Raw genomic sequence first — 15,797 nt, 5'->3', positions numbered from 1 at the left:
GGTCGGATCGTCTCGATACTCGGCTGGGTGATTCACTTTGACCATCCTGACGCGTTCCTAGCGCGGCTTCGCGATCGGCCCTCCGGTTCGCGAATTCGGGTTCCGCCGGTCGGATCGACTCGAAACTCGGCTGGGTGACTCACTTTCACCACCCTGACGCGTTCCTAGAGCGGCCTCGCGATCGGACTTCCGGTTCGCTTATTCCGCTTCCGCCGGTCGGATCGACTCGAAACTCGGCTGGGATACTCACTTTCACCTCCCTGACGCGTTCCTAGAGCGGCTTCGCGATCGGCCCTCCGGTTCGCGAATTCGGGTTCCGCCGGTCGGATCGACTCGAAACTCGGCTGGGTGACTCACTTTTACTTCCCTGACGCGTTCCTAGCGCGGCTTCGAGATCGGCCCTCCGGTTCGCGAATTCGGGTTCCGCAGGTCGGATCGTCTCGATACTCGGTTGGGTGACTCACTTTGACCATCCTGACGCGTTCCTAGCGCGGCTTCGCGATCGGACTTACGGCTCGCGGTTTCGGGTTTTGCCGGTCGGATTGACTCGATACTCGGCTGGGTGACTCTCTTACCCCTCCCTGACGCGTTCCTAGCGCGGCTTCGCGATCGGCCCTTCGGTTTGCGAATTCGGGTTCCGCCGGTCGGATCGACTCGAAACTCGGCTGGGTGACTCACTTTCACCTCCCTGACGAGTGTGTAGAACAAGTGTGTAGAAAGTTGTTTACTTATATGTGAATGACAAGTCGAATGGTACAACGGGCCTTTTGTTCGCCGCAACATCTGGCTCGGCGAACAATAGCGGTGGAACGCGGAAGCGACGAACGCCACACGCGGGCGCGTGGCTATCACGCAGCAGCGGTGGTAGATGGGCGTTCCCGCGCCGTAGTGGGGTAGCGGCTCCGAAGTCGGGAGCCGGAGCGAGGACAATCGGTCGTGGAATTTTTCGTCGGACTCCGAACAGTACGGTCGATTGCGATAGGGAACTTGTACTCGGCGTAGAACATCCCGCGGTAGACGCGTAAAATCATAAGATCCGCGAGTCAGACACTTGTATCACCTACAACATAGAAAAATAAATATATTTTTTTTTTGTTAAACAAAAAGAGATACCTTTATTAAACTCTCGTGTGCGGTCAATTTATCCTACCAATACAATTATCCGATCCCGATACCTACCTGTTGGCGAACCTACGTCCATTCGGGGAGATCCCGAGGTGGTCCAGCGACGGTCCAGAAACAGCCAGTCAGCGGTGCACAGCTGCAGTCCAGAGGGAGCGGCGCTTGGTCCAGCGGCGATCCCAGATCCGGCGGCGAAAGGGAGGCCCAAAACAGAAGTGGAAAGAAGAATCAGCGGGGCGTTGTAAGGTTGGGAAAATCTTGAAGTTAGTTATAATCCTTTCTCGGTTTCTTGGAAAAAATCGAGTGGCGACCGTGTCGGTGACACTTATTTCAATATCGCGGGGGAAGTCACTCCTCCGTACAGTTACACCCCGGAGGATGGCCGATGGATTATACGAACCCGGAGGATGGCTGGTGGATGGCCGATAGATTAAACGATCGCCGGAGGATGGCAGGTGGATTAAACGCACGCCAGCGGATGGCTGGTGGATGGCCGATGGATTAAACGCACGCCGGAAGATGGCCGGTGGATTAAACGCACGCCGGAGGATGGCCCATGGATTAAACGCACGCCGGAGGATGGCCGGTGGATTAAACGCACGCCGGAGGATAGCTGGTGGATGGCCGATGGATTAAACGCTCGCCGGAGAATGGCCGGTGGATTAAACGCACGCCGGAGGATAGCTGGTGGATGGCCGATGGATTAAACGCTAGCCGGAGAATGGCCGGTGGATTAAACGCACGCCGGAGGAAAACCGGTGAATTAAACTCACGCCGGAGGATGGCCGGTAGATTAAACGCACGCCGGAGAATGGCCGGTGGATTAAACGCACGCCGGAGGATCGCCGGTGGATTAAACGCACGCCGGAGGATGGCCCATGGATTAAACGCACGCCGGAGGATGGCCGGTGGATTAAACGCTTGCCGGAGGACGACTGGTGGATGGCCGATTGATTAAACGCATGCCGAAGGATGGCCGGTGGATTAAACACACGCCGGAGGATAACTGGTGGATGGCCGATAAATTAAACGCACGCCGGAGGATGGCCGGTGGATTAAACGAACGCAGAAAAATGGCCTATTGATTAAACGAACGCCGAAGGATGGCTGGTGGATGGCGAGGGAGCGAGGAAGCGTGGGAGTGAGGAAGCGAGGGAGCGAGGGAGCGAGGGAGCGTGGGAGCGAGGGAGCGAGGGAGCGAGGGAGCGAGGGAGCGAGGAAGCGAGGAAGCGAGGGAGCGAGGGAGCGAGGGAGCGAGGAAGCGAGGGAGCGAGGGAGCGAGGGAGCGAGGGAGCAAGAGAGCGAGGGAGCGAGGGAGCGAGGGAGCGAGGGTGCGAGGGAGCGAGGGAGCGAGGGTAGAAATAGCGAGGGAGCGAGGGAGAGAAATAGCGAGGGTGCGAGGGAGCGTGGGAGCGAGGGAGCGAGGGAGCGAGGGAGCGAGGGAGCGAGGGAACGAGGGAACCAGGGAACGAGGGAGCGAGGGAGCGAGGAAACGAGGGAACGAGGTAACGAGGGAGCGAGGGAGCGAGGAAACGAGGGAACGAGGTAACGAGGGAGCAAGGGAGCGAGGGAGCGAGGGAGCGAGGGAGCGAGGGAGCGAGGGAGCGAGGGAGCGAGGGAACAAGGTAACGAGGGAGCGAGGGAGCGAGGGAGCGAGGGATCGAGGGAACGAGGGAGCGAGGGAACGAGGGAACGAGGGAGCGAGGGAGCGAGGGAGCGAGGGAGCGAGGGTAGAAATAGCGAGGGAGCGAGGGAGCGAGGGAGCGAGGGTGCGAGGGAGCGAGGGTGCGAGGGAGCGAGGGTGCGAGGGAGCGTGGGAGCGAGGGAGCGAGGGAGCGAGGGAGCGAGGAAGCGAGGGAGCGAGGGAGCGAGAGAGCGAGGGAGCGAGAGAGCGAGGGAGCGAAAGAGCGAGGGAGCGAGGGGGCGAGGGAGCGAGGGAGCGAGGGAGCGAGGGAGCGAGGGGGCGAGGGAGCGAGGGAGCGAGGGAGCGAGGGAGCGAGGGAGCGAGGGAGCGAGGGAGCGAGGGAGCAAGGGAGCGAGGGAGCAAGGGAGAGAAATAGTGAGGGAGCGAGGAAGCGTGGAGCGAGAAAGCGTGGGAGCGAGGGAGCGTGGGAGCGAGGGAGCGAGGGAGCGAGGGATAGAAAGAGCGAGGGAGCGAGGGAGAGAAATAGCGAGGGAGCGATGGAGCAAGGGAGCGAGGGAGCGAGGGAGCCAGGGAGCGAGGGAGCGAGGGAGCGAGGGATCAAGAAAGCGAGAGAGCGAGGGAGCGAGGGAGCGAGGGAGCGAGGGAACGAGGTAGCGAGGGAGCGAGGGAACGAGGGAACGAGGGAGCGAGGAAGCAAGGGAGCGAGGGAGCGAGGGAGCGAGGGTAGAAATAGCGAGGGAGCGAGGAAGAGAAATAGCGAGGGTGCGAGGGAGCCAGGAAGCGAGGGAGCGAGGGAGCAAGGGAGCGAGGGAGCGAGGGAGCGAGGGAGCGAGGGAGCGAGGGAGCGAGGGAGCGAGAATGCGAGGGAGCGAGGGAGCGAGGGAGCGAGGGAGCGAGGGAGCGTGGGAGCGAGGGAGCGAGGGAGCGAGGGAGCGAGGGAGAGAAATAGCGAGGGAGCGAGGGAGCGTGGAGCGAGAAAGCGTGGGAGCGAGGGAGCGAGGGAGCGAGGGAGCGAGGGAGCGAGGGAGAGAAATAGCGAGGGAGCGAGGGAGCGTGGGAGCGAGGGAGCGAGGGAGCGAGGGATAGAAATAGAGAGGGAGCGAGGGAGAGAAATAGCGAGGGAGCGAGGGAGCGAGGGAGCGAGGGAGCGAGGGAGCGATGGAGCAAGGGAGCGAGGGAGCGAGGGAGCGAGGGAGCGAGGGAGCGAGGGAGCGAGGGAGCGAGGGAGCGAGGGAGCGAGGGAGCGAGGGAGCGAGGGAGCGAGGGAGAGAAATAGCAAGGGAGCGAAAGAGCGTGGAGCGAGGGAGCGTGGGAGCGAGGGAGCGTGGGAGCGAGGGAGCGAGGGAGCGAGGGAGCGTGGGAGCGAGGGAGCGAGGGAGCGAGGGAGCGAGGGAGCAAGGGAGCGAGGGAGAGAAATAACGAGGGAGCGAAAGAGCGAGGGAGCGAGGGAACGAGGGAACCAGGGAACGAGGGAGCGAGGGAGCGAGGAAGCGAGGGAACGAGGTAACGAGGGAGCGAAAGAGCGAGGGAGCGAGGGAACGAGGGAGCGAGGGAGCGAGGGAACGAGGGAACGAGTGAGCGAGGGAGCAAGGGAGCGAGGGAGCGAGGGAGCGAGGGTAGAAATAGCGAGGGAGCGAGGGAGAGAAATAGCGAGGGTGCGAGGGAGCGAGGGAGCGAGGGAGCGAGGGAGCGAGGGAGCGAGGGAGCGAGGGAGCGAGGGAGCGAGGGAGCGAGGGAGCGAGGGAGCGAGGGAGCGAGGGAGCGAGGGAGCGAGGGAGCGAGGGAGCGAGGGAGCGAGGGAGCGAGGGAGCGAGAATGCGAGGGAGCGAGGGAGCGAGAAAGCGTGGGAGCGAGGAAGCGAGGGAGCGAGGGAGCGAGGGAGAGAAATAGCGAGGGAGCGAGGGAGCGTGGAGCGAGGGAGCGTGGGAGCGAGGGAGCGTGGGAGCGAGGGAGCGAGGGAGCGAGGGATAGAAATAGCGAGGGAGCGAGGGAAAGAAATAGCGAGGGAGCGAGGGAGCAAGGGAGCGAGGGAGCGAGGGAGCGAGGGAGCGAGGGAGCGTGGGAGCGAGGGAGCGAGGGAGCGAGGGAGCGAGAATGCGAGAATGCGAGGGAGCGAGGAAGCGAGGAAGCGTGGGAGCGAGGGAGCGAGGAAGCGAGGGAGCGAGGGAGCGAGGGAGAGAAATAGCGAGGGAGCGAGGGAGCGTGGAGCGAGGGAGCGTGGGAGCGAGGGAGCGTGGGAGCGAGGGAGCGAGGGAGCGAGGGATAGAAATAGCGAGGGAGCGAGGGAAAGAAATAGCGAGGGAGCGAGGGAGCGATGGAGCGAGGGAGCGAGGGAGCGAGGGAGCGAGGGAGCGAGGGAGCGAGGGAGCGAGGGAGCGAAAGAGAGAAATAGCGAGGGAGCGAGGGAGCGAAAGAGAGAAATAGCGAGGGAGCGAGGGAGCAAGGGAGCGAGGAAACGAGGGAGCGAGGGAGCGAGGGAGCGAGGGAGCGCGGACGCGAGGTAGCGAGGGAGCGAGGGAGCGAGGGAGCGAGGGAGCGAGGGAGCGAGGGAACGAGGGAACGAGGGAGCGAGGGAGCGAGGGAACGAGGGAACGAGGGAGGGTGGGAGCAAGGGAACGAGGGAACGAGGGAGCGAGGGAGCGAGGGAGCGAGGGAGCGAGGGAGCGAGGGAGCGAGGGAGCGAGGGAGCGTGGGAGCGAGGGAGCGAGGGAGCGAGGGAGCGAGGGAGCGAGGGAGCGAGGGAGCGAGGGAGCGAGGGAGCGAGAATGCGAGGGAGCGAGGGAGCGAGAAAGCGTGGGAGCGAGGGAGCGAGGGAGCGAGGGAAAGAAATAGCGAGGGAGCGAGGGAGCGAGGGAGCGAGGGAGCGAGGGAGCGTGGGAGCGAGGGAGCGAGGGAGCGAGGGAGCGAGAATGCGAGAATGCGAGGGAGCGAGGGAGCGAGGAAGCGTGGGAGCGAGGGAGCGAGGAAGCGAGGGAGCGAGGGAGCGAGGGAGAGAAATAGCGAGGGAGCGAGGGAGCGTGGAGCGAGGGAGCGTGGGAGCGAGGGAGCGTGGGAGCGAGGGAGCGAGGGAGCGAGGGATAGAAATAGCGAGGGAGCGAGGGAAAGAAATAGCGAGGGAGCGAGGGAGCGATGGAGCGAGGGAGCGAGGGAGCGAGGGAGCGAGGGAGCGAGGGAGCGAGGGAGCGAGGGAGCGAGGGAGCGAGGGAGCGAGGGAGCGAGGGAGCGAGGGAGCGAGGGAGCGAAAGAGAGAAATAGCAAGGGAGCGAGGGAGCGAAAGAGAGAAATAGCGAGGGAGCGAGGGAGCAAGGGAGCGAGGAAACGAGGGAGCGAGGGAGCGAGGGAGCGAGGGAGCGCGGACGCGAGGTAGCGAGGGAGCGAGGGAGCGAGGGAGCGAGGGAGCGAGGGAGCGAGGGAGCGAGGGAACGAGGGAACGAGGGAGGGTGGGAGCAAGGGAACGAGGGAACGAGGGAGCGAGGGAGCAAGGGAGCGAGGGAGCGAGGGAGCGAGGGATCGAGGGATAGAAATAGCGAGGGAGCGAGGAAGCGAGGGAGATAAATAGCGAGGGAGCGAGGAAGCGAGCATGCGCATATGGCTTTTGCAGTGACTTCTGCATTCTGCTCAAGGCTTTTGCAATTTTATGTGCTTCCACCTTTAACCTTAAGCCTTGTGTACACGATACTAGAAATCGTTCTGAGTTTCGGTTTAAGCCAATCAACTTGCAGCTCTTACAGAAAAGCAGCAGTTTCATTGGCTTAAACTGAAACTCGGACCGATTTCTAGTATCGTGTACACAAGGCTTTAGACAATCACAGCGCCGAACGACGATGCATTACAGAAACAAACGATTTAAACGGAGGTACAAACGGGTACAAACGATTCTCCTTCGAATGGCGTTGGGCGTTTTCTGATATCTTAAAGTTGGGGGCTGTCGTTTTTTCACCCCCTCTAACTCCTTAACCCTTTAGAAACAAACGATTTAAACGGAGGTACAAACGGGTACAAACGATTCTTTTTCGAATGGCGTTGGGCGTTTTCTGATATCTTAAAGTTGGGGGCTGGCGTTTTTTTCACCCCCTCTAACTCCTTAACCCTTTAGAAACAAACGATTAAAACAGAGGTACAAACGGGTACAAACAATTCTCCTTCGAATGGCGTTGGGCGTTTTCCAATATCTTAAAGTTGGGGGCTGGCGTTTTTTTACCCCCTCTAATTCCTTAACCCTTTAGGAACAAACGATTTAAACGGAGGTACAAACGGGTACAAACGATTCTCCTTCGAATGGCGTTGGGCGTTTTCTGATATCTTAAAGTTGGGGGCTGGCGTTTTTTTCACCCCCTCTAACTCCTTAACCCTTTAGAAACAAACGATTTAAACGGAGGTACAAACGGGTACAAACGATTCTTTTTCGAATGGCGTTGGGCGTTTTCTGATATCTTAAAATTGGGGGCTGGCGTTTTTTTCACCCCCTCTAACTCCTTAACCCTTTAGAAACAAACGATTTAAACGGAGATACAAACGGGTACAAACGATTCTCCTTCGAATGGCGTTGGGCGTTTTTTGATATCTTAAAGTTGGGGGCTGGCGTTTTTTTCACCCCCTCTAACTCCTTAACCCTTTAGAAACAAACGATTTAAACGGAGGTACAAACGGGTACAAACGATTCTTCTTCGAATGGCGTTGAACGTTTTCTGATATCTTAAAGTTGGGGGCTGGCGTTTTTTTCACCCCCTCTAATTCCTTAACCCTTTAGAAACAAACGATTTAAACGGAGGTACAAACGGGTACAAACGATTCTCCTTCGAATGGCGTTGGACGTTTTCCAATATCTTAAAGTTGGGGGCTGGCGTTTTTTTACCCACTCTAATTCCTTAACCCTTTAGGAACAAACGATTTAAACGGAGGTACAAACGGGTACAAACGATTCTCCTTCGAATGGCGTTGGACGTTTTCTGATATCTTAAAGTTGGGGGCTGGCGTTTTTTTCACCCCCTCTAACTCCTTAACCCTTTAGAAACAAACGATTTAAACGGAGGTACAAACGGGTACAAACGATTCTCCTTCGAATGGCGTTGGACGTTTTCTGATATCTTAAAGTTGGGGGCTGGCGTTTTTTTCACCCCCTCTAACTTCTTAACCCTTTAGAAACAAACGATTTAAACGGAGGTACAAACGGGTACAAACGATTCTCCTTCGAATGGCGTTGGGCGTTTTTTAATATTTTAAAGTTGGGGGCTGGCGTTTTTTTCACCCCCTCTAACTCCTTAACCCTTTAGAAACAAACGATTTAAACGGAGGTACAAACGGGTACAAACGATTCTCCTTCGAATGGCGTTGGACGTTTTCTGATATCTTAAAGTTGGGGGCTGGCGTTTTTTTCACCCCCTCTAACTCCTTAACCCTTTAGAAACAAACGATTTAAACGGAGGTACAAACGGGTACAAACAATTCTCCTTCGAATGGCGTTGGGCGTTTTCCAATATCTTAAAGTTGGGGGCTGGCGTTTTTTTACCCCCTCTAATTCCTTAACCCTTTAGGAACAAACGATTTAAACGGAGGTACAAACGGGTACAAACGATTCTCCTTCGAATGGCGTTGGGCGTTTTCTGATATCTTAAAGTTGGGGGCTGGCGTTTTTTTCACCCCCTCTAACTCCTTAACCTTTTAGGAACAAACGATTTAAACGGAGGTACAAACGGGTACAAACTATGAATTACCGAACGCAGCCTAACCAATCTAAACATCCCGTCACAAATAATGTAATAAAATAAGATGTTTTGATTGGTTGCGATGGATGACGCGACGCGTGACGCGCTCAGTGGAAACTCAGCCTAAACCGTAAGAAATTGACCAATCACAATGGAATGTGAAGAGAATATTCTCGACTGTGATTGGTCAATTTCTTACGGCTTAAAGCTTAAATACCCTTTAAAAGCAAGCAGTTGTAGACCAGCACTAATGTATGTATATATGTAGACATCTCGACATCTGTAGTTTCAAGCTAGGTTGAGATAGGTTTGTGGGATTATGATGCACAAGCCACAATGGAGTATCTGTCAAGAGTGTCAAGCAATACATTCTTTATATTAACTTGGAGTTTCGCGATTTCTCCGGTATGTCTGTGCTTCGCTTATTATTTCTACTGTCTCGGCTGTCATACTTTTTTTCGTATTTTAATGTGATATATCATGGTGATCGACGCGTGACGCGCTCAGTGGAAACTCAGCCTAAAGGTGCGATTTCACGATGACGCTCGACGCTGGATTCGAGCGTCAAATCTGGTCACGTGATTAGATTCAGAGGGACGCGAAATATAACCTAACCACTGGTTTGGCTGAAATCTGTCACGTGACCAGATTTGACGCTCGAATCCAGCGTCGACCGTCATCGTGAAATCGCACCTTAATGCTGCGTTTCCACTATACGCGTCGCGCGTTGCGTTACGACACCGCGTCATGAGTTATCCAATCAAAACGTTTTATTTTATGACGTCATTTTCGACGCGAGATCTTGCCATGAAATGAAACGTTTTGATTGGATAACTCATTACGCGGCGTCGTGACGCGACGCGCGACGCGTATAGTGAGAACGCAGCATAAGGCTGAGTTTCCACTGAGCGCGTCACGCGTTGCGTTATCCATCGCGACCAATCAAAACATCTTATTTTATTACATTATTTGTGACGGAATGTTCAGATTGGTTAACGACAGACGACGCGACGCGTGACGCGCTCAGTGGAAACTCAGCCTAATTCATGTCACTACTATAGGTCTGTTCGTTTTCGCTGCACTTCTCAACTAGTTCCAATAAGTTAGAATGAAAGAAAATATATTTGTTTCATTCTAACTTATTGCACTATGTCGCGCTAGTTCAGAAGTGCAGCGAAAACGAACAGGCCTATTGGGTGTGTTTAGGTAAGACACCGCTACTGTAGCGCTACACGAATGCGTACCAGCCAATGGGTGTGTTTAGGTAAGACACCGCTACTGTAGCGCTACAGTAGCGGTGTCTTACCTAAACACACCCATTGGCTGTTCATAGTAGCGCTACCATGAACAGCCAATGGCTGGTACGCATTCGTGTAGCGCTACAGTAGCGGTGTCTTACCTAAAGCCTTGTGTACACGATACTAGAAATTGGTCCGAGTTTCGGTTTAAGCCAATGAAACTGCTGCTTTTCTGTAAGAGCTGCAAGTTGATTGGCTTAAACCGAAACTCGGACCGATTTCTAGCATCGTGGACACAAGGCTTAACACACCCATTGACTACATTTCGTCGGTATGACAGTTTTCATAACCAGAATAGTCGTCAACTTTAACAATTAATATCTCGCTTCAAAGAGTAAGGCGACACTTTTTTCCCGCCAGATTCTTTCATTTTGTGCAAAAACGCGTCGATTGAGCATAAATTCATCGATATTGGAAGCGAGGACTTTAAACTGGATAATTTCCAATATTAAATTGTACCAAATTCATTTTTCAAGTATCAAGCATAAGCCAAGTACGATTCAAAATTTACAAGGAAAATGAGTTTTAAGACGACTAAGGAAGTTATAGAAGACGGAGACATTGTTATCTTATATTCAAGTCCAAGTAACATGCATTCTCTGGAAGTAAAAGCGAAAATTTCTAATAAGAAGGGTGAAATTATAGATAATATGTTCCATACTACGTATGGTGCATTGAGAGTTATCTCACTCATCGGACAAAAGTATGGTTCGAAAGTGGAGTTGTCTCGAGGCTGGGCATATGTGTTGCAGCCAACGCCGGAACTCTGGACGCTGACACTGCCGCATAGAACTCAAATTATCTATAGTCCAGATATAAGTCTCATTATACATTTAATGGAGCTTCGGCCAGGAAGTATAATCGTCGAAACAGGTATATTGTAATATTTTATGTTAAAAAGGACAATCGTATTTTTTTCATAATTTATTTTAGGTACTGGCAGTGGTTCTTTATCTCACTCGTTAATTCGAGCGATACGTCCGAGTGGTCATTTGTATACCTTTGATTTTCACGAACAACGTGTCGCTATCGCTGAAACAGAATTTAAGAAGCATGGTTTGAATAATTTTGTAACTTTGAAGGAAAGAGATGTTTGCTCGGAAGGATTTGGAGAAGAGTTAAAACACAAAATTGACGCGGTGTTCCTAGATCTTCCACATCCGTGGTTAGCGATAGAACACGCTACTGTTGCTTTAAAACAAACGGGTGATTTTTTTTAAATTTTATCTTTTATTTGTGAAAAATTTTGATTGGTAGTGCGTGAATATTTTCTTAAGACAAATATCTTAATATCTGCATAAAGATACATACATGGACTAGACATTGATACAGAAGTATATTTGAAGATGTGATACGTGTGTATTGCATAGAGTTACGTTAATTATTGTAGTACGATTCACGATGTATAACAATTTTTATCCGATAGGTGGAAAACTCTGTTTTTTTTCTCCTTGCATCGAACAAGTTCAACGTACTTGCGCAAAACTGATTCGTAAAGGATTTATAGAATTACATACGTACGAATGTTTGCAAAGAGAAATGAATGTTCAATATAGATCTTTACCGATATTAGATTTGGAGTGTTTAAAATACAAGGTACGTTGGTATATTTTATTGTTACTTGTTAAAAATCTCTTGTATGCAAAGACGAGTAAAATTATCAAGGATCTCAGTAACTGTATATTAATCAACTATATAATCTGATGGATTATCCAAAACCAGTATATTAATGTCCGATACCATAGACCGATGAAATAGTATAACATAACGAGATGTAGGATTTTGACCTGTTTAGCCTGTTGTTGTAATTTTCCTGGTAAAATCTTTAATTTTATTTTCTTGTTAAATGTATCGATAGATGAAACGTTTGATAGACATTGAATTTCAAAGATTGACTTGATATAAAAATAAAAAATCTCAATTATTTCATTGTAGCAGGCAAACGAAGACATTGTACACAAGAACGGAAAGGGAAAACAGGAGGAAAAACTTCTTACGGTTACTCATGCTCATTCGTTACCAGGCCATACAGGCTTTATTACGATTGCTGTTCTTCCTCCTAGTTATGCGCGCAAATAAAACGGTAAAAAGAAAGAAATAAATTTAGGAATTTATGAACCATTTCTATCGCGCTTGTGTAAAATTTTTTTGCGACATTGAATATATATTATGACATCTTACAAAATATTCCATTAGTCGTAAATAAATATGAGGGCATTAAAATATAAAAGAACGAAAGCTGGAATGCTACAAAAAATGTTCATCGTTCGCACATTTTTCAGTTATTTTATGTGTCCGCCTTATTTGGATTCCAACTTAGATAATCGACTCGAGTCGCAGCCTGATACTCTTTCACTAAATATTCTACAACCTCTCGTGAGTTGTCTAGCTCGTCAAGATTATCCTCAAACATTTTTTCTTTGCGGAATTGTTCCAAAAATGCTTCACGTTTACGCAACTTGTCGTACTGTTGTAAGGCTCTGTCAAACAGCTAAAAAATTACCAATAATTTAATTAAATTTAAACATTGCAAAGTTATATATCGTACCGTGATATACGATAATAAATTTTGATAATTATTAACACTTACCGATGATATATTAGTATGATTAGCCAACATCAAACCAGAAACGCGATGCGTACTTTGTATGTAAGGAGATTTTCTTGAAAGAGCTACTTGTATACTAGCGGGACCCCAAGGAATAAACTGCGTGAGTTTTCGCTCTCTGATCCTTTGCAAAGATTTGTGCACTTGTGTCGGATCTACCTCGCCCTATTAAAGATACATTAATTATTAATTGTTGCGTAATATGTTTTTATATATTTCACATTTTATTCCGATGTAGGCTGCGGCAGCACTTGACGCTCCAAATGCTTCGAAGCATTCCTCTTCTCCTTTCTTTCAATGAAGAAAGAAAGAGAAGAAGAACACTTCGAAGCATTTGTAGCGTCAAGTGAACCGCAGCCGTACTCCGATGTAAAATATGTAATGAAATATATTTTAATAAAAAATATCAACGAGTCTTGATTCTCGATTTTAATATTTTTTACATGTACGAAATGAAATAATGGATCAATTGATTTCAAGAAACGCAATAAACTCAACTTAAATATATAGTAAGCTTTTCCAAGAAAAATTTTACCTGAATTATATTTAAGATGGATATATAACAATGAGATGCGTTTCTGTCTAATGCGGTAGAAACCATCATATTTTTTGGCTGTAGTAATCGTCGCATTACATCCAAGACGGATGTTTTTCTCACGGATGCACCCTATTAGGAATAATTTTTATGAAAAATATCTTACTTCCTCTAAAATTATTTCTCTTCTTTCTTTTCAAACGCACGAATATATTTATTATGTGCAATTACACATTTTTTAAAAATAGAATTGATTTTTCTTATATTCATATCTTTCGTCATTCTATGCATAAAAGTATTAACCATATTAAATTCTGTTACACTGATATAAAATATAAAATATCAGAAAATAAATACTTTGAGATATTTCGTATTCTATTCTGACATAAAATATAAAATAGGTAATGTATTTACTTTTCGATAACTTCATTTTGATACTTTTATGCATTAGAATAACGAGACAACCAATTAATGTAAAGAAAACATAATTGCATCTTAAAAATAGCAATTGCACATTTGTATAATCTATGAATGCATGATACAACTGTATTTAACGAATAAAATTCCAAGGTTTATATATACATATATCTATATATGTATATGAATATTGACTCGTAAAGATATACATTTACATGTTTTTTTCAGTGTATGCAATTATTAGATTTTACTCTTCTAAATCATTAGATACCTCTTGATCCGTTGTAAGTGGAGTGTATCCAGTCATTAAGAAATGTAAGCGAGGAGTTGGTATGAGTGGTGCGATCAAACCAACTAAATCATTGTTCATGTACGAAGGATATCTCAAAGTGGTTGTACTGACGGACATTATTGTTGAAACGAGCTTATTAATTTGTGTAAAGCTAGGATTCTGGATATGCAATCTATCTGAAGCGATTCTGTTCAGAGCGGTATTATCCAAGACCACCACACAATCCGCACATTGAGTCAGCCTTTTCAAAGTTAACAATGAATTATATGGCTGTACTACGACATCGCTGTAACAAAAATATGATGTTTCATATACATCTACGTTATGTATAGAGAATTTCGTAACACGGAATACAAATATTTACCTTATTTCATCTTGATTTGGAAAAACGCTGTATGTCTCGATCAGTTTTTTGGGAAATCTATCGGCGAGGGATTCCAACATGAAAGATCCCATGCCGGAACCTGTACCTCCCGCTATAGAATGACATAAAACAAAACCCTACGCAAATTCCATGGTTTTTAAGAAAAGATATATTGAAAAAATAATAATAATAACGAACATATAAGAATATAATTACTTCCAAGCTGTCACTACCGTCAGCTTCTCTGTCCAAAATATCAAAGATTTCTTCCTGTAATTTTTCACCCTGATGATATCCAGACGCCCAGTTATTTCCAGCACCGCCACCGTGTTTCGATAAATAGATATTTTCAGGGTTATACAGCTTGTAACAAAGTAAAAAAGATTTTTAACTTTCCCATGTCGTCAAATGGTATACGAGATATGACGTTATGTATTACCTTTGAGTATGGAGAATTCATGATGGTGTGAATTACCCTTGGTTCCAGATCCAACAATACAGCTCGTGGTATATAATGTTCGTCGTCTGACTGATAAAAAAAAACATCCTTTCTATCCATTCCCTCTGTCGCGTAGTCTTCTAAAATTCCTTCCGGGCTAATACCGTGCTCCGCGCATAGCCTCTTCCAAAATTCAAATCCGACTACGAAAATGAACGAAACATACAAATTTTCACAGACACGATACAATGAATACATACTCCGGTTACGCAAGCTTCCTGATAATTTCAAAAAAATCTTGTATATAAAGCTACGCGATATTTTTCAACTGCCTGAATCTCTCCGACTTGGATTATCCAAAGTAGCACAAATTAAAGTAAACCACATAATTATTAAGCTCGTGTTACATTTATGCCACACTGTTTTCTCGTCAATTTACATCACTCTTGAAATTTTTTAGCGTTCGTCAAACTTGAGAGAAATATCCATCTATACGGCAAACGGGTGACAAAATGTAGATATTTACTTTGATTGCCGCATTGACCAAGCTGCAAAGTTATCATCTCGCACGGCATTTTAACGTTTAAATGCTTTTCGTCGCTAAATCTAAATCGCTAAGATTCTTCTTAGAAGAAATTCAAAAGTCGCGATTGTCAAGATATAAATCTTGACAAATGGGTTATATCGGATTTTGGATTCGGATTTTCGGAAAGAGATGAGTCGGTCACGAACCACTAAAAGCACAGAGAAGAGCCCGTATCAAACTATTGGATTGGAATTGTTGATTGGATTAAAATTTGACCGATCGGAACAAAGTTCGCACAAACCTAGCACTCTAGCCTAGTTGGCCAGACTCTGGAATCTAGGGACTCTAGTCAGTGTGAGTGTTCACGTCACGACTCACGAAAATTCCTTTGATTGGCTAATATTCCATCTTGAGAGCCCCCACCTGAAGATTAGCCAATCAGAGCAATTCCGTTTTAGCTCCGTTCAGAGCTCCGTTCCGCTATTTCTCTCTCTCTTTATGGGGATACAGTTTGACTATATATAAATACCGGCCCTAGTCCCTAGAGGAAAAAAAACGGAACACTCGATCGCGTGTGTCGAAAAATTCGATATATGATGTATGTATGTAAAAATACAAATACCATAGCGCATGCGCATATGGCTTCTGCATTTTGCTCATGGCTCCTGCAATTTTATGTGCTTCCACCTTTTTAGAGCCAATTTCCTGGCCCTTAGTGCGCACTCAGTGTGCACTAGTGCAAGCGCCCGAATTCGCTATGGGCCGGTTTCACCATCTCCGATTAACTGTAACCTTTGATTAAACTCACTCTTCGTCTCTTTCTAAGGGGGACAGTTAGAAAGAGAT

At 48.5% G+C, this 15,797-nt stretch overlaps 2 protein-coding genes across 2 annotated transcripts; one reads left to right on the top strand and one right to left on the bottom strand.

The window, feature by feature from the left end:
* Window positions 1-10,015: 10,015 nt before the first annotated feature.
* Window positions 10,016-12,885, top strand: LOC139780137 (tRNA (adenine(58)-N(1))-methyltransferase catalytic subunit TRMT61A-like). Its single transcript, XM_071718638.1, has 4 exons — window positions 10,016-10,643; window positions 10,704-10,976; window positions 11,197-11,366; window positions 11,706-12,885. The coding sequence occupies exons 1-4, from the start codon at window positions 10,289-10,291 to the stop codon at window positions 11,847-11,849; spliced, it is 942 nt and encodes a 313-aa protein (XP_071574739.1). The 5' UTR covers window positions 10,016-10,288; the 3' UTR covers window positions 11,850-12,885.
* On the bottom strand, window positions 11,783-15,174 carry LOC139780136 (tubulin gamma-2 chain). The gene is made up of 8 exons (XM_071718637.1): window positions 14,952-15,174; window positions 14,426-14,628; window positions 14,203-14,349; window positions 13,987-14,123; window positions 13,602-13,908; window positions 12,914-13,045; window positions 12,361-12,543; window positions 11,783-12,261 (listed from the first exon to the last, which is right to left on the bottom strand). Exons 1-8 carry the CDS (start codon window positions 14,998-15,000, stop codon window positions 12,058-12,060), a joined length of 1,362 nt encoding a protein of 453 aa, XP_071574738.1. The 5' UTR covers window positions 15,001-15,174; the 3' UTR covers window positions 11,783-12,057.
* Window positions 15,175-15,797: the final 623 nt, after the last annotated feature.

Source organism: Temnothorax nylanderi, unplaced genomic scaffold (genome assembly GCF_030848795.1).
Source record: "Temnothorax nylanderi isolate EJ_2023f unplaced genomic scaffold, tnyl_v1.0 TNYL_tig0265_pilon, whole genome shotgun sequence".
In the NCBI taxonomy this organism is placed as follows: Eukaryota; Metazoa; Arthropoda; class Insecta; order Hymenoptera; family Formicidae; genus Temnothorax; species Temnothorax nylanderi.
This window is presented reverse-complemented; position numbering and strand designations above follow the sequence as displayed.